Consider the following 26,011-nt stretch of genomic DNA (forward strand, 5'->3'; position numbering starts at 1 on the left):
CAGGCAGGTACATTGCTTGTTTTGTATACACAGGGTCAGCTTTATCCAGCCAGAAGAGGAGGGCACTGTGGAGACCATACACTGCAGAACCTGCCATCAACTTCCACATAAAAACCCAAGTTTCCGCCGTTAAAGCCTGCTAATCAACCAGGCATTATACCCTCCTTGCCGCATGGGGGCGCTCCCCGGGCACAATTCCAGGGTGAGCTCATTCCCCGCTCTAATAACACCATACACGGGGCCAACTTCCTTCTCTGCTTACAGAACGCATTCACAGACATTTTGGTCCCCGTAGGACTCCGTAATCGTTGTAGGTGACGTCACATTATACAGCCGGAAGCTGTGAGGATTTTCCCCTCCTCCAAATCGTAAATGATAGCACACCGGTATGTCTTTTAAAGAAACCGATTCTTGTAAATCAGTAAAGTTTGAAAATTGAAAAATAGATTTAAAAAAAAAAAAAAGAAACGGCAGCTGAGGGCGAGACCGTGCGCGCGCTTGCTTGTCACCGAGCCTGGTCCATGGTCTGACGTCAGATGCGCGTGTCGCAGGTGAGTGAGCGTGACGGCTATAAAAGCCGAGAGACTGCGGAGCTGCCCGCATTGACCTGTGAGTAACCCGGGCAGGAGGGAGCTTGCTGCGTCTGCCCCGGGATACAGCATTAACCATGTTCTACCATGAGATACTATAGCCATATAGCCAGAACAAGTCCCAGACTGCCACACATTAATATCCCATAGACAGGGCGAGTCACTAAACTGAGAATTCAAGGGGAATTCCCAATGCCAAGTCGGAATAGCCTGATACAGTCTCAAACACCTCTCTGCTTCCAATCCGGCCGAAATGGCCTTAAATTTGAAATTCACTTTAAATTCTCACTTGAGTCAATAATCCTCAAAGAGTTTGCCATGTACTATCGCCCGTGATACTGAAGTTGTTGTGGTCGATGTTTTCGGGATCAGTTATTTCTTACCGGCTTAATGTGAAGTGCAGGTTCTCAGGGCTGTTTTAATAACTTGAGAAGTCAAAGTGAATTTCACATTTAAGGTCCGTGTAGCTGAAATGAAAGCAGAGCTGTCGTAGAGATTGTTTCCAGTGTGTAGATTTTGTCCTTAAATTTGAAATTCACTCTGAATTCTCACTTTAGTGAATAATGTTCGGTATATTATGTGTGGGGGTAGGCAGCCTTTTCCCAGTCTTTGAGTATTTTGATCGCCTGTGATGTGTTGGTGTAATGAAACAAGGAGTTTCCGTTAGCTCCACTAAGCCCTGCGTACGCTTCCAGCCAATGAGCGCCTTCGCGTACTGCCAAGCTTACAGCAGCGCAGGAGCATTTGGCAGCTAAGAAGGTAGATGCCACCCAGCTGACTCCAGGTATGTTGCTCAGCCATTCCAACCTGCAGCAGGTTTTAGTGGTTATAGTACTTGGAGTGCTCTTTTAATATTTGTGTATATTAATGCTGCATTGTGGAGATGCATGCGGACTATCTGTGATGTGTGTGTGGTGGGAATGCATGCAGTTTTGTTTTTTTGTGTGGTGGGTTATGCTGCATTGTTCAAAACTACCTTTTATGGGTTTAGTAGTTTATCTCTAAGTTCGACTTATGACAATAAATGAGTGAAATTGCTAAATAAACGAAAAGCACCCATATGCATCTACATTTGCAGTTCAATGAATAGAACTTTGTGCTGTGAACATGTGTGCAGCTGCCTCTCCAGAGTATGGGTGTAGTTTAGACTCCTCTGCACTTTTAAAGGTGCACTCTGTGCACTAAACACACTGCAGCTCATGGTTATGGTGCATGAGACTTTAGCCCTGACTGCAGTGTTTTTGTCCTCTGCCTGCTTATTCTAATGGGAAGATGTGGTATAATTAATCACTTATGGCAGCGATAGCAACTTTCAGCACTCCATATGTTGTGGACTGCATCTCCCCTGATGCTTTGCCATCATTTAGGCTGTAAGAACATTATGGGACATGTAGTCCACAATTTAGTTTCTCAACCCGTGGTATGCATACCTTAGCGTCCCTCAGAAGGCAGCACGCAGGGGGAGAATGGAGGCAGTGGTGGCAAGGGAGCTGTAATATCCATACTCTTCCCGCACTGCTCCCTGCGATGATCCCGGAATCCAGGTTATGACATCTCTGCAACCTCCGCATCACTACACAGCATGTGAGAGAGCAGTGCTAGAAGATTTCATAGATTACACGGTCCTTATTGGATACCCAGGAAAAGGATCTCTTCTGGACCACTTCAGCGGCCCCCAAAGGTAGGAAGGTTGTGTGGTGTGGACTTAAAATGACATTATAGTCACCAGAACAACTACAAAGAAAAAGCAGTGTTTACATTACTGCCTAGGAACACCTCAGATGGCCACTAGAGGTGCTTCCTGGGTCAGTACTGCACTGTGTGCAGCTCTGATGTTCAGAGTCTCCATGCTGTACATGGAGGTGCTGAATGTTCCTCATAGAGATGCATTGATTCAGGGTTCGACAAATCAGGGATTTGTCAGCCCTTTCAGTGGCGAGGGAGAATGAAGCCAGTCAGCTGAGGGGTTGTGTAGCCAAGGGGGGCAAGCCGAAATCTTCTGGCTCTTCTTGCTCTGCACCGTCACGTGTCCTGCTGTAATGTCAGGAGCCAGATTTTGACATCACTCCGGCCTAGGCATCACTAAACGGTGTGCAAGAGTGCAGAGGAATTAGAGCTTGACGATTTCGGCAGCCACACTGGGCCCCAGGGAAAGGACTCACTCCAGCTCTCCCAAAGGTATGGAGGCTGGGTGAATTAAAATAAAAATACATTTTTGAGAGATTGTGTGTGTGACAGTTGGTGCTGGAAGAAAGGTGAGTAAACTCACCTTTTACTATTCTGACAGGGGGGTCTAAAGATTGCTATTAGAACTATAGTGTCAGGAATACATGCTTCTATTCCTGACACTATAGTGTTCCTTTAAATAAAAATAATCAATTGTGTGAGTGAGAGAATGTGAATGTGTGTGTGATTCTGTCTGTCAGTGTATGTCAAGCCAGTGAGTGTTTGTAAGTGTCAAATCTGTGAGTGTCTGTCAACGTGTGTTTGTCAGTGTGTCAAGTCAGTGTCCTCTATATGTAACTATTATATGTGTCATATTTTAATTTTGTGACTTTTACACTTCACATTATTAGTTCATACAATTCTCTCTACATACACAATATTCACATTATCATATTTATTTTAAAAATATTCTTTACTACATTGAATCAGGGTTTTTCTCTGATATGGGCTTAAATTAAATGTGTCTTCACATTTCATTTGTCATTTAAATCAATAGAAATTTCTCGAGGGATGGGTACTTAGGAATTTTTACATTTGTTTTAGATTTGCAGGGGTACTTCGGCGTAAAAGGTTGAGAAACACTGGTCCACAACATGTGGAGTGCCAAACGTTGTCTACTCCTTACCTATGGTGTCATTGTTGGTGCTCTGGTTCATTTTCCAAGAGAATGGTGTATTATTAAATAAACAGGATACGAAAGCAGTTAATGCTAAGCTGACTTCATGCTCCTGATTGCCCATAAACTTCATACTATTTGAACAAGTTATATAAATGAGGAGGGTTTTGTGATAAGGAAAGGGAATGAGGAGGGCCAATGCAGAAAGAAAGTTTAGACAAGTTCAGCTTATGAATCTGTGTTTACCTTCAAGAAGAACGTATTTTAGATATGGGGCAGAGGAAGCAAGGCTGAGATGTGCAAAACATTTTCTTTCCTCAAAAAAGCTAATTATTTAGATCAAAATGCATAAAAGTTGTGTTATAGTAATGGGTGACATTTTAATGCATTTCTATATTTTCTTTTTACTATTACTTTAAACACCAGGAGTACATGTAAACTTGTTCAAATTATGTTTATATTGAAATGGCTTCAGAAAAGTTTCAGATTTTATTTAGTTTTCTTTTTGCTTTTGCAGACTTGTGCTATTTTCCCTCATTAAAAATGACAGAAGCAATGCCTGACTTGCAGCCAGAAAAAGAACCACAGGTCAGCATCCACTCTAGAGCGCACAGAGATACTGTGTTCACCAGCCTGGAGGAACAGAGGAAAAATAACTTTCTCTGTGATATCACTCTAATAGTGGACAATGTGCACTTCCGGGCACACAAGGCTCTCCTTGCAGCCAGCAGTGAGTATTTTTCCATGATGTTTGCTGATGAAGGAAATGTCAGCCAGTCTATCTATGTGATGGAAGGAATGGTTGCCGAGATCTTTGGAGCATTACTGCAGTTTGTCTACACTGGAAATGTCCAGGTTAGCGAAAAGAATTTGCCACAAATCGTGTCGACTGCACAGGTACTGAAAGTAGATGATTTAGTAAAGGCTTATACAGACTATAAAGAGGTCCACAAGCCTACAAAACCGCATTCGGAAGCATCACTCCCATCTGTCTCAGGTGCAAGCGTATGCGGATTACCGAAACGCAAGCGAGGAAGACCAAAGAAATACATAAATGTTCAGGAGTTGGGAAGTCTGGTTGTTAATCCTGCCCTGAAGGTTTTAAAGGGCAAGGTGCAGAAAGATCAAACCTCAGAAGAAAAAGAGCCGATCGAAAATATTCCCAATGGAGACTCATTAAATAAGCCAGAGTCCGATCTGACTTGTGCTGCAAAAGAAACTGGCTCGACGGGGTCCACAAACCCAGAGTCTGTGAAAAGGCACAGTATGCGCACGCTTCAGAGGTCTGTCAAGTTGCGTGATTACAAACTTGCAGAAGATACAGAAAAAGGTGAATTAACAAAGCAAGAAGGAGGGAAAAGAAAACCACTAAGCTCAGGGGCTCCCTGCAAGGACTGCGGGAAAGTATTTAAATATAATCACTTCTTAGCAGTCCACAGGAGGACTCATACAGGTAGGAAAATACACAATATCCTTGACCATAGTAAAATGAAATGCCATTTTAACTTGTTGGGTATCTAATGAAATCATAGAACCATTTATAAATCACATTCATATTGGCTGTCAATTATATGATTTAATGGAGTTTATTCGCTAAAAAAAAAATAGGATTGTAACAAGCCATCTGTGACTATTGCCAAGCTGGCAGTTTTTTTTACAAAATTTTGCAATTTCATTTTCAATTTGTTGTGATTTGTTCTTTTCAATTTGTGTGTGATTGCAAGAGCATTCATTGGGGACGTATCAATGTGTATGTTATGGGAGTTGCCATAAATTCTACCATCTGTATATTTGTTCCTCTCATAGCTAACTGCTGAAGAGGAGGGTTCAGCTGCGACATCACTCTTAAATTTGCATATTGTGCCTTATTCAGAAATGGGAGTGTACTGGTGCTATTTTTTGGAAGGGTGGATAATTGTTGTATAACACCGCAAAATATAGCTGCTATAACACCAAAAACTTATCTTAAGACAAAGTATAAAAGGGTGACGGTGAAGCGCTAATACATATAATTTGTGATATACAGTGCGGAATGTATAGCAATACCTCTACCTTGGAATATTTTATACAGGTGTCCTAATGGAGGTATGCTGTACCTTAAAAACAAAAGGCAAAATAACCACACATAGTGTATACCATTAATATAAATACGTGGTATATAAAAGATAGGGGGAATATGCCCACTCACACTTTCAGGAGCTAACGATTATAGCTCACTGTGATCGCCTGTAGGGTCTGTAAAGGCGACCCTATCCCTTCTTGGCAGTCGTTCCTTAGTCGCTTGTTTCTCTAAATTAAAACACAGACATCTATGGTGCAGTATTGTAGGTTCCAGTGGTGGTATAAAACAAATGAAATTTGTACTTACAAACCCAGAGCCTTCCACATCGGCTCTGGTCTGAGGGTGTATGTAGTTAAGGACTACAAGCCTTCTTTGTAAAAATAGCAGGAGATGCCACAAGTGGTATGAAAAGTAATAAGTAATTTATTGTATCACATGAATAAAAAAGAATAATAATATAAAATATATCTATACATAAAATACCACTCGTGGGTTAAAAAGTCCAATGTATGAGTCTCTTTTCTCACAAGGTCCCCAGGACGCGTTTCGCCGATCTGGCTTCTTCAACTGGTGTTTTGGAGAAAAAATCTTTGTTCCTTCCTTGGACCGGCTCCTGCTATAAATACCTCTTCTTGGTTGCTGTAATTAATTTCCGGCTTGTTGAATCGCGGGCGTTCACCATGGGAACGGTGACGCCCTGCGTTCCAAGCCTCGCTTTCAGTTCGTTTCCTAATCCATTTGTTACTTCCGGTTTCCGTCTGTGTGCCGATACGTCATCATTCTGCGCTCGGCACTTGCGGTCTCTGTGTATGTCGGTAGGCATGGCAACGGGAAAATCGATACACATAATACATGATTACTTTCTCGTATTTAAACTCAATTTTGTAGAAAAGAAAATCCTTTGAATACAAGACCTATCTATCTCTCTTCTCACTTACATATATTCACTTTAAACTTCTATGTTATCTCTATATATTGCACATTAGTGTTGGAAAGGATTAGAGTTTCTTCTAGGGAGTGGTCTCCCACTTTAGGAATCTATTCCAACATTTTTATGTATAGTATATTATAACACTTACTTCAATTCTGTTGCAACATTTCTATGTATAATAAAAAAAATTAAGAAGATATGTATTACAAATCCTACTTAAAATAAACAAATCATAGTAAAACCATTCTCTACACATTCAGTGGTGTTGGTATCTTTAGTAAAATAGTAAAACCATTCTCTACACACTCAGTGGTGTTGGTGACAAAAGAAAACGGAAGGTGATTTGACAAGTTTTCCATAGAGACTATAAGCAAAATAGGAGGGAGAAATAAAATTTACATACTCATTTAAAGACCTATCATCCTAAAATCTTTACTTTAAAAAATGGCACATTTCAAAGTCTGCGTTAAGACCATGGGGGATTAAAGTATTTAGTTTAAAAATCCATTCCATTTCATTTCGGCTCATCTTTGTATTAAAATCCCCTCCTCTCCAATCCCTTTCTAGTTTTTTTATACCTAAAAACTTGGAGTTCTTTGTTTCACAATTATGATATCTTTTATAGTCAGCGGACACACTGTGGTTCTCAAAGCCCTTAGTAATGTTTCTACCATGCTCTTCTATACGGATATGTAATGCCCTTGTGGTTTTCCCAATATAGTATAATCCACAAGGACATATCATTAAATAAATTAAATTATTAGAGTAGCAGGTTAAAAGGTCTTTTATTTGGTATTCTGTTCCGTCCTTGTTATTAAAACTTTTTATGTGTCTTTTTTTATTTGTTGTCCTCCTGCATGCTAAACAGCTCCCACACCCATAAAAACCTTTTTCCGTGTCTAAGAATGTTCTATTGATCTTTTTTTCTTTTATAAAACTGGATGTCAAGGTGCTACGGAGATTGTTAACTCCTCTGTGGATAAAATGTGGTTTTTCTGGGAGAAATTCTTTTACTGTTGGGTCTTGCAGAAGGATGGGCCAAAACTTTGAGACTATCTTTCTAACTTTATAGTTATCTGTGCTATAATTACATATAAAGGGTATTTCTTTTAACTCATTCTCTTTTTTCTCTTTATATTTCAAAAGGCCTTCTCTTTCTATTCCCTCCACTTCTTTTCTAGTGGTTTCTAGTTTGAGTTCCTCATAACCCTTCTCCACAAAGTCCTGTTTTATTCTATCGGATTGCTCTTCAAAGGTTGAGAGGTCAGTACAGTTTCGGCGTATACGGAGGAATTGTCCTCTAGGGGCATTCTCCAGCCACGGAGAGAAATGGCAACTTTCCCTCCCTATGTAGCTGTTAGCTTCTACTACTTTGAAGTAGTTCTTGGTTTTGATCTCATTTTCTTCTATGTATATTTCCAGATCCAAAAAAATTACTTGGGACTTACTCCAGTTGCTTGTGAGTTTTATCCCCCATGTATTGCTATTAAGGTGTTCCAGAAATTGGATCAGATCCTCCTCCTCTCCTTCCCAGATGAAAAAAATATCGTCGATGTAACGGCCATAGGTGACCAAGTTCTGCCTCCAGCTATGTGGGCCATATACAAAAACGTTTTCCCAATGGGCCATGAATAGATTAGCATAGCTGGGGGCGAACTTGGTCCCCATGGCCGTCCCATTAACCTGCAAAAAAAATTCATCCCCATACCAAAAGAAATTATTTTTGAGGATGATTTCTATACCTTCCATAATAAAGTCTATTTTTGTCTCGGTCATAGCTGAAAAGTTGTTAAGGAAATATTTCACTGCATTGCATCCATACTCGTGTGGGATATTGCTGTAGAGAGCAGAAACATCGCTCGTAACTAAAAAACACTTAGGATTCCAATTGCAATTTTTAAAAAAGTTTAAAACCGCTATTGTGTCCTTTATGTGTGAGGTAGTTTTTTTCACTAGGGGTTGTAGATGTATGTCCACATAATGGGATAATCTGCTAGAAATTGAGTCTATCCCTGCCACTATCGGTCTCCCTGGGGGGTTGAGGGTATCCTTGTGGACTTTAGGGAGGAAGTAAAATACAGGTATTTTAGGGTATTTAATATTAAGGAAATTATACTCTTTTTCATTCAGTATATTTTGTTCTAGACCTTTATTTAAAAAATTTAAAAAGACTTCATTCATATCATTACTAGGATTCGAATTTAACTTCTTATACGTATGTTCGTCTCCTAAAATCCTCTCTGCTTCTTTGCAGTAAAAATCTTTTGACATTAAAACTATCCCCCCCCCCCTTTGTCGGCTGGTTTGATGATAAGATTGGTATCCATTTTAAGATCTTTCAGAGCTTTTTTCTCTTGAAGTGTTAGATTTTGATTAAAATTATTCCCCTTTTCTAATTTCCTTATTTCCGTCACAACCATGGTCTCAAAGGTAGTCATTTTATCAGAGACCATGTGTTTTGGAAAGAATAAGGATTTATCTTTTAATTTAGTATACCTTGCTTCTTCCTCTTGATTATATTGTGATTCTATAGGATTTTTTGTAAAATATTTCTTTAGGCATATATTTCTCTTGAATTTATTCAAGTCTACATAGAAGTCAAACTGGTTAAGAGGTTTATTAGGGGCGAATTTTAGTCCCTTCATTAAAACTTTTTTGTGAGATTCTGTAAGTGTTTTTTGACTTAAATTAAAAATGCCTTTAAGGAGGGTTAGATCCTCTGTATCCTCTCTCGTCTTTCTTTCTTTGGCGTGTTTTCTTCCTCTTGTACCTCTAGGCTTGAATTCCTTCTTCTTTTGTAAGGTGTTGTATTTTCTTGGATTTCTTCTCTCTTGTACCTTCCCTTTCCTTTGTTCCTCCAAAAATCCTGTTCTTCAAAGTCTTCCAAAACTTGGAATCTATTGCTGATTTGTACTGATTCCTCTTTCTTTTGTTGGTGGATGGTGGGCCTCAGATTCGAGCTCTCCCTCATTTCTCCTCTGGTTCTTATCCCTTCTTTTGGTCTTGCTCCTTCATGTCTATATCTTTTTCTGTATTCTTCTTGTTGTGTTTCTTCATATGTAGGTCTTCTCCTCTCTCTAGGGGCTTCTTCATGTACCCGCTTCCTATCGTTATATTCCTTTACCTGGTATTTTATGTTGTAACCGTATCTATCTCTATTGTATGTATGTTGTGCTCTCGGTCTGGTATTAACCCTATTATTCCAGGGCTGTTGGTCCTGGTCGTTTCTATATCTATAGGGTCTATATTCTCTATATTTCGGATAGATCTTATTCTGTGTGTCCTCTCTATATTGAGGTTTCTGATATTTTGGTTGATTTTCCCGGGCTTCTTTATTTTCTACTTCTTTATTTTGTACATTGTATTTAGAAAATGTTCTAACTTGTTTGGTCTTATAATCTTTGATATCCCTAAGGTATTTGCTCTTCTTTACCTCTATTACCTCTTTTTCTAATTTGTCCAAATTTCCTTTTATATCTTGTGTCATTTGGTCAAATTGTTCTTGATTTAATGTATTCAAAATGGCGTTTTGGTTTTTACTAATTTCTAAATCTAGTTCTTTTAGATATTCCTTTCTCCTTTTTACTATCAAGTTCATGGAGGTTATAGAAAAATTCTCTAACATAGAACATAGAATTCCATTCCTCCATGAAGCTTGTGACATCTTTGTCAAATGTAGGGGTTTTGAAATATCTCAGGCCTCTGGGAGTGATGCCTTCTTTTAGATATTTCTCTAATGTGGCTATCTCCCATTTTATTTTTAGCTCTTTTTGTAGTAGTTTTTCCAAATGCTCCCCATTGTTGTTATATTCTATTTTATGTCTTGTTACTTGGGGTTCTGTCCAATTCGCTATCTCTGTTTCCTGTAACCTGCTACTCTAATAATTTAATTTATTTAATGATTTAATATTTATTTATTTAATGATATGTCCTTGTGGATTATACTATATTGGGAAAACCACAAGGGCATTACATATCCGTATAGAAGAGCATGGTAGAAACATTACTAAGGGCTTTGAGAACCACAGTGTGTCCGCTCACTATAAAAGATATCATAATTGTGAAACAAAGAACTCCAAGTTTTTAGGTATAAAAAAAACTAGAAAGGGATTGGAGAGGAGGGGATTTTAATACAAAGATGAGCCGAAATGAAATGGAATGGATTTTTAAACTAAATACTTTAATCCCCTATGGTCTCAACGCAGACTTTGAAATGTGCCATTTTTTAAAGTATTTTAGGATGATAGGTCTTTAAATGAGTATGTAAATTTTATTTCTCCCTCCTATTTTGCTTATAGTCTCTATGGAAAACTTGTCAAATCACCTTCCGTTTTCTTTTGTCACCAACACCACTGAATGTGTAGAGAATGGTTTTACTATTTTACTAAAGATACCAACACCACTGAATGTGTAGAGAATGGTTTTACTATGATTTGTTTATTTTAAGTAGGATTTGTAATACATATCTTCTTAATTTTTTTTATTATACATAGAAATGTTGCAACAGAATTGAAGTAAGTGTTATAATATACTATACATAAAAATGTTGGAATAGATTCCTAAAGTGGGAGACCACTCCCTAGAAGAAACTCTAATCCTTTCCAACACTAATGTGCAATATATAGAGATAACATAGAAGTTTAAAGTGAATATATGTAAGTGAGAAGAGATAGATAGGTCTTGTATTCAAAGGATTTTCTTTTCTACAAAATTGAGTTTAAATACGAGAAAGTAATCATGTATTATGTGTATCGATTTTCCCGTTGCCATGCCTACCGACATACACAGAGACCGCAAGTGCCGAGCGCAGAATGATGACGTATCGGCACACAGACGGAAACCGGAAGTAACAAATGGATTAGGAAACGAACTGAAAGCGAGGCTTGGAACGCAGGGCGTCACCGTTCCCATGGTGAACGCCCGCGATTCAACAAGCCGGAAATTAATTACAGCAACCAAGAAGAGGTATTTATAGCAGGAGCCGGTCCAAGGAAGGAACAAAGATTTTTTTCTCCAAAACACCAGTTGAAGAAGCCAGATCGGCGAAACGCGTCCTGGGGACCTTGTGAGAAAAGAGACTCATACATTGGACTTTTTAACCCACGAGTGGTATTTTATGTATAGATATATTTTATATTATTATTCTTTTTTATTCATGTGATACAATAAATTACTTACCGTATATACTCGAGTATAAGCCGACCCGAATATAAGCCGAGGCCCCTAATTTTATCCAAAAAAACTGGGAAAACTTATTGACTCGAGTATAAGACTAGGGTGGGAAATGCAGCAGCTACTGGTAAATTTCTAAATAAAATTAGATCCTAAAAAAAATATATTAATTGAATATTTATTTACAGTGTGTGTATAATGAATGCAGTGTGTGCGTATGTGTGTGTGTATGAGTGCAGCGTGTGTGTATGAGTGCAGCGTGTGTGTATGAGTGCAGCGTGTGTGCATGAGTGCAGCGTGTGTGCATGAATGCAGTGTGTGTGTGTATGAATGCAGTGTGTGAATGCAGTGTGTGCAGGGCCGGTGCAAGGATATTTGCCGCCGTAGGCAAAAAAAATTTTGCCGCCCCCTCCCCCCCCCATATGTCCTGACTTCCCCTCCTCCTCCCTCAGTGGTCCTTACCTCCCCACCCCCGTGTTCCTTCACCCCCCCCCAGTGGTCCTGACTCACCCCTCCCCTAGTGGTCCTTACCCTCCCCTCCCCTAGTGGTCCTTACCCTCCCCTCCCCTAGTGGTCCTTACCCTCCCCTCCCCTAGTGGTCCTTACCCTCCCCTCCCCTAGTGGTCCTTACCCTCCCCTCCCCTAGTGGTCCTTACCCTCCCCTCCCCTAGTGGTCCTTACTTCCCCCTCCCCTCCCCTAGTGGTCCTTACTTCCCCCTCCCCTCCCATAGTGGTCCTTATCCCACCCCCTCCCTCTCATAGTGGCCCTTATCCCCCTTCTCCCTCCCATAATGTTCCTTACCCCCCCCCATCCCTCCCATAGTGGTCCATATACCCCCCCTCCCTCCCATAGTGGTCCATATACCCCCCCCCCTCCCTCCCTCCCATAGTGGTCCTTATACCCCCCTCCCTCCCATAGTGGTCCTTATCCCACCCCCTCCCATAGTGGTCCTTATACCCCCCTCCCTCCCATAGTGGTCCTTATCCCCCCCCCCTCCCTCCCATAGTGGTCCTTATACCCCCCTCCCTCCAATAGTGGTCCTTATCCCCCCCACCACCCTCCCATAGTGGTCCTTATCCCCCCCCCCTCCCTCCCATAGTGGTCCTTATACCCCCCTCCCTCCCATAGTGGTCCTTATACCCCCCTCCCTCCCTCCCTCCCATAGTGGTCCTTATACCCCCCTCCCTCCCATAGTGGTCCTTATCCCCCTTTTTTTTGTTATTAATTTTTTTTTTTTATTATTATTTTTTTTTATTTTATTTATATATTTATTTTTTTTCGTCCCCCCTCCCTGCTTGATATATGGCAGGGAGGGGGGCTCCTTCCCTGGTGGTCCAGTGGCAGTTCAGTGGGGGGGAGAGGGGGGCTGGCAGAGCTGTACTTACCTGTCCTGCAGCTCCTGTCAGCTCTCTCCTCCTCTGCGCCGTCCGGTCAGCTCTTCTGTCAGCTCCCAGTGTAAATCTCGCGAGAGCCGCGGCTCTCGCGAGATTTACACTGGGAGCTGACCGAGGTGCTGACCGGACGGCGCGGAGGAGGAGAGAGCTGACAGGAGCTGCAGAACAGGTAAGTACAGCTCTGCCAGCCCCCCTCTCCCCCCAGTCTGTATTATGGCAATGCAAATTGCCATAATACAGACTCTGACTCGAGTATAAGCCGAGTTGGGGTTTTTCAGCCCAAAAAATGGGCTGAAAAATTCGGCTTATACTCGAGTATATACGGTATTACTTTTCATACCACTTGTGGCATCTCCTGCTATTTTTACAAAGAAGGCTTGTAGTCCTTAACTACATACACCCTCAGACCAGAGCCGATGTGGAAGGCTCTGGGTTTGTAAGTACAAATTTCATTTGTTTTATACCACCACTGGAACCTACAATACTGCACCATAGATGTCTGTGTTTTATTTTAGAGAAACAAGCGACTAAGGAACGACTGCCAAGAAGGGATAGGGTCGCCTTTACAGACCCTACAGGCGATCACAGTGAGCTATAATCGTTAGCTCCTGAAAGTGTGAGTGGGCATATTCCCCATATCTTTTATATACCACGTATTTATATTAATGGTATACACTATGTGTGGTTATTTTGCCTTTTGTTTTTAAGGTACAGCATACCTCCATTAGGACACCTGTATAAAATATTCCAAGGTAGAGGTATTGCTATACATTCCGCACTGTATATCACAAATTATATGTATTAGCGCTTCACCGTCACCCTTTTATATTGTGCCTTATTGCCTAGGGCTCATGAATTCTCACTCGCCAGCAGCAAGTGGGCAAGTAGAAATTATGAGACCTGGTGTGTGTGTGTGTGTGTATGTATGTGTATATATATTATTTTTTTTTGTTTTTTTTCATGTTCACTGTCTGGATGTTTGAATGTAGAGGTTTTTTAACCTCATTGCAGCGTTTGTGTGCTACGCTGTCCTACAATAAGGATTTTATGCCATTAGGGCAGCATAGCATGCCTTAATAATGTGGCCCTCCCTCCAGCCTACCTTCTTACCTAGCATTCAGAATCAGATTGGGGAGCCTGCCTGGCAACCCAGGCAGTACTCCTGCAGCCAAACCAGCCGATCCGAGTCGTGATCGCAGTGGCAGCCTGTCACCATAATCACTGTTGCAATGTCTCAGCCAATGAATTCTAACATTGGTCGAGACATTGTGCTTTTCTCCTCTGTTTCCTCACTTTGAGGTGAGAGGCAGAGAGATCATTGACACTTACTGTAAAAACTGTTTTAAAAGTGTGTGTAGGGAGTGATTTAATTGAATTTTTTTTAAAAAATGTTTTTTTATTTACTCGTATGAACTAATCAGACCCTGTGATCAGCCTGATTAGGGCGTTTAGTATGTTGGTTCTATAAATACTTTATTTTAGGGTAAAGATTTTTCTTTTTTTTAACCCTTTTTGTCAGTTACAGCAGTGGGTTTTTTTTTTTGTAAGCTTCCCTGCTGTCTGATCGCTGCTCTGTATCTGTACTGTATCAGTGATCAGAGCACTCTCTGATCAAGATGACATCCTGTTATTTCTATTAGAAATATTTAAAAATAAACCTTTTAGTCCTGGTCGCAGCTGTTTGATCTGCGATTAGTCATTTAATTTAAACATTTTGGGTTGATTGTACGGTTTTCTGTGGGTGGAGGTGAGGTAGTGGGTATTAGGCAGGTAAGTGAATTCATTTAAAATGCTATTATACGGTGGAGGCATACGTCATTCTTGCAAACTCAGACAGTGGCACTCTCACAGACAGTGATACTATGACAGCCTCTGACATTGAGCCCCTAAGCATGTCTCCCAGGGATGGTGTCCCACCACCACCTACATGAAGGTGCTTAGGATGCCCTGCAGTGGCAGATGAAAGCTGGGTACTCTCAAATTTTACTACCCTGGAATTACCCCCATTCATAGCTACACCTGACCTTACAACAACAGTGTATGTTTGTGAGCCTGTGAACTACTTAAGGGTATTTATGTCGGATGACATATTTGAACTGATGGCTGAGCAAAGTAGCCTGTATGCCAGACAGTATCTGTGTGAATCTGGGGGTCACACTACAATAGAATAAACATGTGGCACCCCACTGATGTCACAGAAATGAAACACTTTGGGCACTGGCTCTAGCAATAGGTATTGTGAAAAAGCCAAGTATCAGGTCCTACTGGCTCAATACATCTTGGTTACCCCTCTTTTCCCAGGAGTTATGAAGAGTGATCGCCACGAGTAAATGCTGCGATTCCTTAATGTTCGGAATGGCGCACTGTTTCCCCAGAGAAACCACCCATCATTGGCATGTGCTACAAAATTCGGCCCCTTATCGAACTCCTGTCTAACAAATGTTTCCAAAATTAAATCCCAGACCAAAACATTTGTATTGATGAAACCCATATGAAATTTAAAGATAGACTGCTTTTCAAACATTATATCCCATCGAGGCGGTAACAATATATTGAATTCTATAAGTTTTTGCAAATTCACTACTTGCTATACATGGGCTTTTTGGATTTATCAAGGGAAGGATAGACCTCTTAACCCACAAGGATGCTCTGATTCTGTGGGCACAAATGGCATGATTGTGTAATATCAGATTCAGCACCAGAATTCCATGTGACTGCTGTACTCTTGCGCCTGTGCGAGATTTCAGCATTTAGGTCTATAATGGATCCAGCGAGAACGCGGGTTCCTCCCTAGATAGAGCTAATGTGAATAAGCATGAGTATTTAGCAAGCATAGGATTTGGTTTAACTTGTTCCTTTGGGATTCTAATTTTTATATTTCTTCTTACTGTAACTCACTTGTGAAGTTGTTGGTACTTTTAAATAATAATTTACTAATAGTGACATTTATCTACATAGAATGAATTATAGTACAAAACTTTCCATTCTGTTTAAGTTGTTTTTCCATCTTTCTTTTCTAGGGGAACGTCCCTTTAAATGTATGGACTGTGGTAAGTGTTTTACACAGAAGCATTCACTCCAAGTCCATGAGAGAATACACACAGGAGAGCGACCCTACACCTGTACTGTCTGCAGTAAAGCCCTGACCACCAAGAATTCACTCATGGAGCACATGAACCTGCATGAAGGTAACTACATCAAACTAGTATAAAGGGAACCCACTGATGTCACATTGCTGACTCTTGGTCTGTTTTGTATCTGCGACATCTTGTTTTGTTTTTTTATTTTGGGACCGCTTCTACTTAACATTTATAAATGATCTTGAAATAGGCATTGAAAGCCATGTATCCGTGTTTGCAGATGACACAAAACGTTGTAAAGTAATAAAATGTGAGTAAGATATTGCTTTGCTGCAGAGGGATTTGGATAGATTGGGCACTAAAATGGTAGATGAAATTTAACGTAAATGCAAAGTTATGCACTTTGGGGTTAAGAATGCACAAGCAATTTACACCATAAATGGTAGTGAACTCGGGATAACCACACACGAGAAGGGTTTGGGAATTGTTATAGACAACAAATTAGGCAGCAATATGCAATGTCAATCTGCAGTTGCTAAAGCCAGTAAGGTTTTGTCATGTATAAATAGGGGCATCAATTCTCTGGATGAAAATATAATTTTGCCTCTTTATAAATCACTGGTAACGATCTTGTAATTTATGCAGAAAATGCATTGGAATATAATAGGGATTGACCGATTATCGGTTTTGCCGATATTCCGGGTTTTTGTAAATATCGGTATCTGCCTATATTCTTACTGATAATGAGGTGATCCAATTCGCGACCAATCTGTCCTCTTTCAAAGTCTTGCGATTCACAAGGCCCTGGCCGTCAAAGCGTTCCCACTGGTTACCGTGGCAAAACCAAGAGCGCGAATCGGGAGACTTTTAGAGCGCTTGTTGAGAAGGCCCTTAAGGTGCTCCCCGTTATTGGATTGTGCCCAGCATTCATGAGGTGTGGGGGATTGCACCGTTTACCATCTGCCTGTCTGCAGTCTCTGTGTCTGTGAGGGAGTGCTCACTGGAGGATCGAGAAGACACAACAGGTGAAGCCATGACCGGGAACTGCGAAAAGGTAGTAATGACACAAGCTAGAAGTTGTTAAAGGGAATCTCCAGTGCCAGGAAAAAATCAATTTTCCTGGCACTGCAGGTTTTCTCTCCCTCCCACCCCCCAACCCCCGGTTACTGAAGGGGTGAAAACCCCTTCAGTCACTTACTTGAGGCAGCGACGATGTCCCTCGTCGCTGTCTCCTCCTCCGCGTTGCTCCTCCTTCTGGCTCGGTCGGCCTGTGGGCGAGACTGATCCCGCCCACCGGCCGGGGAGACCTAATGCGCATGCGCATTAGCGCTCCCCATAGGAAAGCATTGAAACAGATTTTCAATGCTTTCCAATGGGGAAATGAGCGACGCTGGAGGTCCTCACACAGCTATCTGTGCTATAATCCAGGAAGTTCCCTCTAGTGGTTGTCTAGTAGACAGCCACTAGAGGTGCAAGGTAATTATTGCAGTTTATAGAAAACTGCAATAATTACACTTGCAGGGTTAGGAGTAGTGGGAATTGGCACCCATATCACTCCAATGGGCAGAAGTGGTCTGGGTGCCTGGAGTGTCCCTTTAAGCATGCTAATAACTTAATATGCCCTTAGGGTACAGGATTTTACCACACAGTGGATGATAAAAGCACACAAGATATACAAAGGTTATGACTCACTTTAAAAGCCTTCAAGCTATTTGAGCCTCCCCCTCCAAAAAAAAAAATCCCTCACAAAACAAACTAGACCACCAGACACAGGTAGTATTAATTGTTTATTTTTTTTCAAAATGGTAAATGTACAGAATATCGGTATCCGCTATCGGCCTGAAAGTTCAGATTATCAGTATCGATTCTAAAAAATCAATATCGGTCGATCCCTAGAATATGCTTGTCTGTATATCTTGTCTACCAAAAGTGCCCATTAAGTGTTTAAAGGGACACTCCAGGCACCCAGACCACTTCTGCCCATTGGAGTGGTCTGGGTGCTAACTCCCACTACTCCTAACCCTGCAAGTGTAATTATTGCAGTTTTTTATAAACTGCAATAATTACCTTGCAGGGTTAACTCCACCTCTAGTGGCTGTCTACTAGACAGCCACTAGAGGTCACGTCCTCCTTCATAGCACACGTCCTCCTTCATGTGCTAGAGTGTCGCTGGACGTCCTCTCGCTGTGTGAGGACCTCCAGCGTCGCTCATTTCCCCATAGGAAAGCATTAAAATTATTTTTCAATGGTTTCCTATGGGGAGCGCTAATGCGCATGCACGGCATTGCCGCGCATGTGCATTAGGTCTCCTCGGCCGGTGGGCGGGATCAGTCTCGCCCACCGGCCGACGCAATGCAGAGGAGGAGCGGCGCGGAGGAGGAGACAGCGACGAGGGACACCGTCGCTGCCTCAGGTAAGTTACTGATGGGGTTTTCACCCCTTCAGTAACCGGGGATTGGTGGGTGGGAGGGAGAGGGACCCTCCAGTGCCAGGAAAATTTATTGTTTTCCTGGCACTGGAGATTCCCTTTAATATAACTATATCTGTGGCGCTAATATCAGTGTAATTATAGTATAGTTTCAGACTGCAGCTCTCATTCAAATAATTATTAATACAGATTCACACTTGAAGTAATGAGTAAGCAGAGACAGTGGAGGAGAAGGTTTCTTTTTATTACTTAAAATTGGATTGTGGAGGGGCGGGGCCTGGCCCTGCAATCTTCAGACTTTAAGCCTTAAAAAAAGCAACTTTTACACCTGATTAACGACCAGCAGCCGTGGTCCGATGCACAGGGAAGCACTGGCTCAGAGGAGAGGCTTGCAATTTACTGTTTTAGTCCCTCGAAACGATAACAGTCGTCCCCACAGGATGAGGCCTACTCAGGCGGTGAGCGGGGTGGACGGCCGCTGCCCCGCTATACTGCCCGACGGTATCGTGCTAGACTCCCATGGACGTGCAACCAGGGCCCCGTTCACCCCCCCCCCCCCCCACTCCTGGGCCGGTGGGGGTGATCCCGGCCCACACCATGCAGCCCGAACCGCACTAGAGACCAAGCTAATCAAACCACGGGGCCCGACCAAAATGGCGGCAAACGCGAACCCACCAGCTCGCAACGGGAACAACGCCATCTTTTTTCATTCAATGGCTAAGGCCCTGACACATGCAAGGCGGATGCTACATACCTACATGAGGCAGCCTGACAGGAGAGATCCCTTCGACACACTACTCCAGTGCTTGCCGGCTCAAAGCTGCTGCTATACCCAAGCTCACGTGAGGAAAGGTACGCAGAGGTACAGCCGACCAACAGGCAACCAGACCACCCTGAACATCACCAAGCGACTCATACACAGGCTTAACGAAGCGCTTGGCTCAAAGCACATGACAGCGCTCCTTGCCCCGGACTTGGATCCCAACACCCCCGAGACTGAGCTACAGCTCCACCAGACAGCCACGCTCAGCTCCAGCACTGAACAACCCATAGACAGCCGTTATCCCTACCCGATCAAGGGCATAGGCTGACACTGGACTCCCTGACCATGCCGCCCTTCCGCCAACCACATCCCAGATTACAGGACTCAAAGTATTTTATGTTCCCTTCACTGTCTTATTTCACTTAAATTTTTCAAAATCTCTCTCTGTGGGTTTCATGGAATAACAGGTATAATGCAGCTATGCTGATGACACTACAGACCTTATTTAACCTATTGGACTCCTGCTATAATCCTGCTCTCATGTACCTAAGTTTATGACCAATTTTTTTAACACTTAGCCCCATACAAGCCCCTATCTACGCTCAACACTTAAAAGCGCTTTGACATAATCATCCCGCCTCCTTCCATAAGGATAACCTGGTAGGGTGGCTAGCACCACTCTCAATCAATCATTCTATAATCGATAAACCTACACCTCGCATATTGCGCAGCATACCATCCAGTATCCTATACTAGCGAGCACCAGGGTACTTCCACCCGCTTTAGACACCCAGACATGTAACTCCACTAACAAACCATAGTACCTCTTTGCAGCACACTAAGCCCCTCACGGTTATACCCTGGGTCAGAACATGCAACAGGCTGCCTCACAACGATTGCTCACCTACTCACGGTCGCATGTCGCCTTGCCTACACAAAGAGCAGCACCACCTTAAGCCAACTCTTTATAATTTATTAGATAGTCCCCGTCATGCACGATCTTTGGTTATACTCACGGTTTCTGGCCTATTTACACATAGGTCTTAGCTTACAATCAGCTGCTACCAGTGGCATCACTCTTTAATGCAGGATATTACACGAGCACAGCGGGCACTTACCCAGCACTGCTCCCTGTACGCAATGCCCTAACTTAGCATAGCACATTAGTGCCAACCAGCCTACCAAGCAAACCTTCTTTATAACTCTGCAACATATGACAGCAATCCCAAGACTACACATCTCTCACTACTTACTCTCCTATGTTGTATTTAAAGCTTTAACATGCACATTCTCTTGTTTAATACTACTTTTTAAAAATTGTGCTGATTTTCTAATGCCATACATCTGTTTTACTATGTTGAAATAACTGAGCTTATTTCTGTTAATGTGGCATTACAGGCATCATTGTCTCTTTAATCTGTACACTATATGTTATACCTCTTGCCGTTTAAATTTAAAGAGTAAGCACAACACTAATAGTAATACGTTTTGCAGTATACAAGTCCCAAAATTCCACATTTCACCATCCCTTGAAGGACCACTATAGGCACCCAGACCACCACTTCAGCTTAATGAAGTGGTATGGGTGCCAGGTCCATCTATGATTAACCCTGCCTGCTGTAAACATAGCAGTTTCAGAGATACTGCTATGTTTACAAATGGGTTAATCCAGCCTCAAGTGGCTTTCTTATTGACAGCCGCTAGAGGCGCTTCTCACTGTGATTTTCACAGTGAGAAGCCGCCAGCGTCCATAGGAAAACATTGAGAATGCATGCGCATTCAGACGATGACGTCGGCAGGAGGAGGAGATTCCCCAGCGCCGAGGGAGCCCCGCGCTGGAGAAAGGTGAGTGTTTAGCCCCCTTCCTCCCCCTTCAGCCCGGTGGGAGTGGGACCCTGAGGGTTGGGGGCACCCTCAGGGTACTATAGTGCCAGGAAAACGAGTTTGTTTTCCTGGCACTATAGTGGTCCTTTAATAACCAAACAGTCAAAGCTAACTCCATTTATATTCCTTATTTTCAGTGGGTTTCTCAACATTTTTTAGGGGACTTAAATATAAAATCCAATGTCCACACTAATCCACCACAGTACTGATTTCGACATTATTCTGCTGAAACGCACTCCCAGTACTCCACTGTTCATCTTATAACTTATTAAAACAAAGTATCTTATTGCGCAGTATACCTTCTGTATTGTGAACAACAAGACTTCTTTCAGTTCCCCAATGTGTAGATATAACTCTCATCTCGAAAATGTTATATAATCTACATTTACCTCTTCTGTTTATCGGTAGGGTTGAGACTTGCAATGCATACACCAGTTATGTTCAAACTTGGTCTCCTACACCTCACCACAAGTAATCAATAATGCTTACCTTAGCATGGGACATTCACTCTGTCCCACAGTGTCAATCGCATATAAGAAGTCCCATTCACTTCTCTTACTTTCGTCTTCTTTTATTAACTCCAGTCAATTAAAATAATAGATAATTTAAATAATAATAAATGTCCAGTGCTCTAACTTCTTGTGTCCGTTTCTCCAATATCTGGGGCTGCCCTTCCCATCCACTGCTGATTAGTTAGCTAATCCAGAAACGAGCAGTCACATCCACTGCACTGGAGTCACATGACCTTCTTCTTTTGCCCTATTGTAAGCTTTCTCAGAATCATTCTGGTGCCAATTTCTCGGCCGTTTTATGTATACCATTTTTTTACTTGTTCAAATTTAAAATTCCATATAATTCCAAACAATGCGTTATAGAAACTACAACCTTCAAAATCCAGCTACAAAATAATAGAATTCATACAGAAGCACATTATAATACCAGCTTATTAAAAGTCCATAAAATTGCATGATTTTATAAATATAAATTTCATTACATCTTAAAATCATGCTATACATGATTGTTACTTGTGAATGCAGTGTTATCAGGTAATCATATCTGCCATTGAGGTGACTCTCTTTCAAATCCGTATCCACTGACGACATGTAATTGCTTATATGGGGTACTAGTCTGTGCACCATAACTGTCACCTAGTAGTTAGGTAATTTTAATCTCTAATGCAATCAGCTACTATCTTGAGGGGCATAAGATCCTCATTTGAAAGACCATAATACTCTGAAAGGTGGTCCGTGATCACCTGCACCCTACGGGGTCAGAAGACCCTCATTTGGAAGAGCAGATTTGAAAGTAGTACCTTGTCCCTTTAGATTAAAAATATGAAGAAATAGACAAAAGTAGTATTTTGCAGTTGTTGCACACTCACAGATTTTGTGGTAATAATCATCTACTTCTTGGAGCCAAATTCCGACCTTTGAAATACGGGCTGTGTTGACCATAGATAGTTACAGGGATCATCTGAAACCCAGAACGGCATGAGATGTAACTGAGTCATCTGCATTTCAGAAACCTTGTGAATGACAACACAGAAGTGTCATCAGTGATGCTTTTAAATAACAGATTGTTATGGCAGAATATTTAGTTATGGGTTACTTCAATCACTATGACCACTTCAGTGCTTTGAAGTGGTCATGGTGCTTGGAGTCTGTATGTGCTGTGTCAGTAAGAAATTATGCACATATAAAGTTATTTAGGCTAGCTGTTGGAGGCGTAACTCCACATCTGACAGCGTATTTAGTCAGCCCATAATGAGTTTTGAGCTGGTAATGTCAATTTTGTGTATATTCCTTGCACCGTGGGTCATCCATTGGCTCAACTGATGTTCTCAACCAGTGAATGACCAGTGGTATCTGTATCTGGCTTTTGCACCGGGTATGTGAGGCAGCTCAGCACCTGGCAGAACCCAAGTAAGAGGGCAAAACAGGGGTTTATATTGGTTATAATGGGGTAAGCTTTTAAGGGTTAATAGTAGGGGGAAGTACTAAATTTTGATACAATAAAGACATTACAATATTGCAATTAATTTCCTAGGCTTCACAAACCACAAATGTTGAACAGTCCTGTTGTATCTGCATGTTATCTTTTACTAGCCTGTCCTCATTTCAACAGGAAAGAAGGCATTTACATGCGACCAGTGTGGAAAGTATTTTAGCCAAAAGAGACAGCTCAAAAGTCATTATCGTCTTCATACTGGTAAGTTTAGACTTCTGTATCAGACTCCCTGTAAGGAATAATCAGTGCTTACCAGCCTTTAACTATAAGGGCACAATTTACCATGAACCTCTTCAATTTCAAATGTATTTGGCATTTCTTTAAAAAGGAAAAAATAAAAAGACTCTGACTGATGATTCCAAAAAGAGTCTTTGAGACGGTGGAGCTCGATCTGTTATTCTGGATTCTTTGTTTTGTGTGCAGCACTCTTTGAATATAATTTTTTTTTTTTTTTTTTTTTTTTTTTTTTAAATAAAGGTGATCCTAATTCAAATAAAGATGTGGCAATCCTAACATTATATATCTCTAGATATCTTCTGGGCTCTACTATTATTTTTACAGCATTATTAAACAACAAAGCCTTAAAGTATACATTTTTCAATAGTGTCACTAATAATCTTGATCAAGCAACCCTAAAAAACTTACTAAAATGGATGTAAATATATAACAGTTCAAGTTTGTTAGAGTATTCATTTTAATAGAAGAAAAACTTTTTTGAAACTAGTTTTTTTTTTTTTTTTTTTTTTTTATACTCTAAACTAAAGCAATCTTCCCAATTAAATCTAAATGAAACTTTTTTTTTTTTTTTTTTTTCCTCAAATGATATGAAGGTCGCATATTACCAGAATGCAGTATCTGTCAGCACAAGTTTATGGATGGTGCCCAGTTAAAGAAACATCTGCGATCTCATACAGGTAATGTTGTTTTCAGACATTATTTTTGTGCACTATATCTGTATCCTTTAGAGTTGATATATGCATGACACATGTGAGTGTTGTTTTGAAACCAGATTAGTCCGGGAAGGGGGCAATTTTGTTTTTCTCCCTTTCTATTATTCTATATTGCAGTGCTATCAAATAATTATAATCAAATAATAGATAATCAAATACAGATGCTGTTTGACTTGCAGAACCGTTGAAACAGATTGATATAAATATATAGTACAAGAATATTACTTAGCAGAATATTTTCATTTACACGTAAAGTCTAAAAGGAAAAAAAATGGCTAATTGCCCTGGCTTATAGGTAGTTGAATAGTTAATACTTAGCTTTTAATCATTGATCAATTAAAAATAGACAAAAGGTGAACAGGGACCCTGACCATGATCGCTGGGTAGTTAGGACTTAACTTTTATTTGGCATAATTTATTTAAATAAAAAAAAGGAGAAAATATGAGTGAAATAAATTAATATAAAGACAAAAGACACATGCAAGTAACAAGTGTTACTACAAACAAATATAATGGCAAAAAGTACATTGATATACAAAATAAAGTACAATGATTGGTAAGAGCCTGATATTTATCAATAACAAGGTTCTTAATCTGGAGGAAATAGTGGCTGAAAGTACAGTAAGTTAGACTAACTCATACCGAATAGGGTAAAATCCTATTATATCAGGTACAACCTTGCCAGATAATCAAAACTGTAACAAGCTGAAAAGCAACAATGTTGCAAGCAGTGTGTCTGAATCTACAGGCAAGGGGAACCTTAAAGGGACACTGTAGTCACCCAGACCACTTCAGCTCAGGTTTTAACCCTTCAGATGTAAACATAGCAGTTTCGGAGAAACTGCTATGTTTACATTGCAGGTTTAATCCAACCTCTAGTGGCTGTCTTCCTGACAGCCGCTAGAGGCGCTTCTGCGACGCTGGATGCGAAAATCGCATCCAGCGTGCAGAACGTCCATAGGAAAGCATTGAGAAATGCTTTCCTATGGATTGTTTGAATGCGTGCGCGGCTCTTGTGCTCTTCCACTCGGGAGCTTACGTCGGCGGGGGAGGAGAGGTCACCAGCGCCGAGGGAGCACGGCGCTGGATTAAAGTAAGTAACTGAAGGGGTTTTAACCCCATCAGCGCCAAGAGAGGGGTACCCTGAGGGTGAGGGGGGTCCTAAGGATGATCTAGTGTCAGGAAAACACTATAGTGCTTTGAAAAAAAAAAAACAAGATACCTGATACAAGGAAAGTATGCTGAAATCTCTAAACCAATAAAATAAATATGCTCTAGATCATGGGTCGTCAACCTGGTCCCTACCGCCCACTAGTGGGCGTTTCAGGATTCCAGGTGGGCGGTAGGGATTTTCAATTTTTTTTTTATAAATTGGGCAGGCGGGCGGGCGCGAGCCGGCGGTACCGCTGTGACTGGGTACCGCCATCACCACTTGCGGCCCCGGCGGCAAACCGCCGGGGCCGCATATGGAGGGGTCCATCGGGTGGCCCATGCTGTCAGGGCCACCCGATGGATGTGGATTGTGAGGGGGCCCGGTCAGCGCTGGGCGCTTTAACAGCGCGACCGGGCCCCCTGTGATGACATCAAATCTGCTGGGAGGAAGTGATTCCCCGGTCACTCCTCCCAGCATACAGAGAGCCGCGCGGGAGGAAGGAGGAGGAGGGAGTCAGAGTGGGAACTCTGACTCCCATGCACCTGAGCCACCACTGGACCCCAGGGAAAGTCACCCTCCTGCACCTTAAAGGTAGGAAACAGGAGGGTGACTTAAATATAATGTGTGTTTGTTTGTGTATGTGTCTTTGTATGTATGTCTTGTGTGTGTCTTATGTAAGTGTCTTGTGTGTGTATGTCTGTATACATGTGTCTTGTCTTTGTATGTATGTCTTGTGTGTGTCTTATGTATGTGT

General features: G+C 41.6%; 1 protein-coding gene across 4 annotated transcripts in view; it reads left to right on the top strand.

Annotated features, from left to right (window-relative positions):
* The first annotated feature begins 305 nt into the window (after positions 1 to 305).
* ZBTB24 (zinc finger and BTB domain containing 24) overlaps positions 306 to 26,011 on the top strand; it is a 31,672-nt gene continuing 5,966 nt past the window's right edge. Inside the window, exons 1-5 of one of the 4 annotated variants that reach the window (XM_063443521.1) lie at positions 306 to 386; positions 3,950 to 4,885; positions 16,013 to 16,180; positions 23,272 to 23,355; positions 23,985 to 24,068. In XM_063443521.1, coding sequence (XP_063299591.1) covers positions 3,976 to 4,885; positions 16,013 to 16,180; positions 23,272 to 23,355; positions 23,985 to 24,068 — 1,246 coding nt within the window. In that variant the 5' untranslated portion in view covers positions 306 to 386; positions 3,950 to 3,975. Of the gene's footprint in view, positions 387 to 489; positions 610 to 1,087; positions 1,375 to 3,949; positions 4,886 to 16,012; positions 16,181 to 23,271; positions 23,356 to 23,984; positions 24,069 to 26,011 lie in introns of those variants that run through there. The other 3 variants (XM_063443524.1, XM_063443522.1, XM_063443520.1) reach the window with 3 other exon arrangements.

This window comes from Pelobates fuscus, chromosome 2, assembly GCF_036172605.1.
Source record: "Pelobates fuscus isolate aPelFus1 chromosome 2, aPelFus1.pri, whole genome shotgun sequence".
Lineage (NCBI taxonomy): Eukaryota > Metazoa > Chordata > Amphibia > Anura > Pelobatidae > Pelobates > Pelobates fuscus.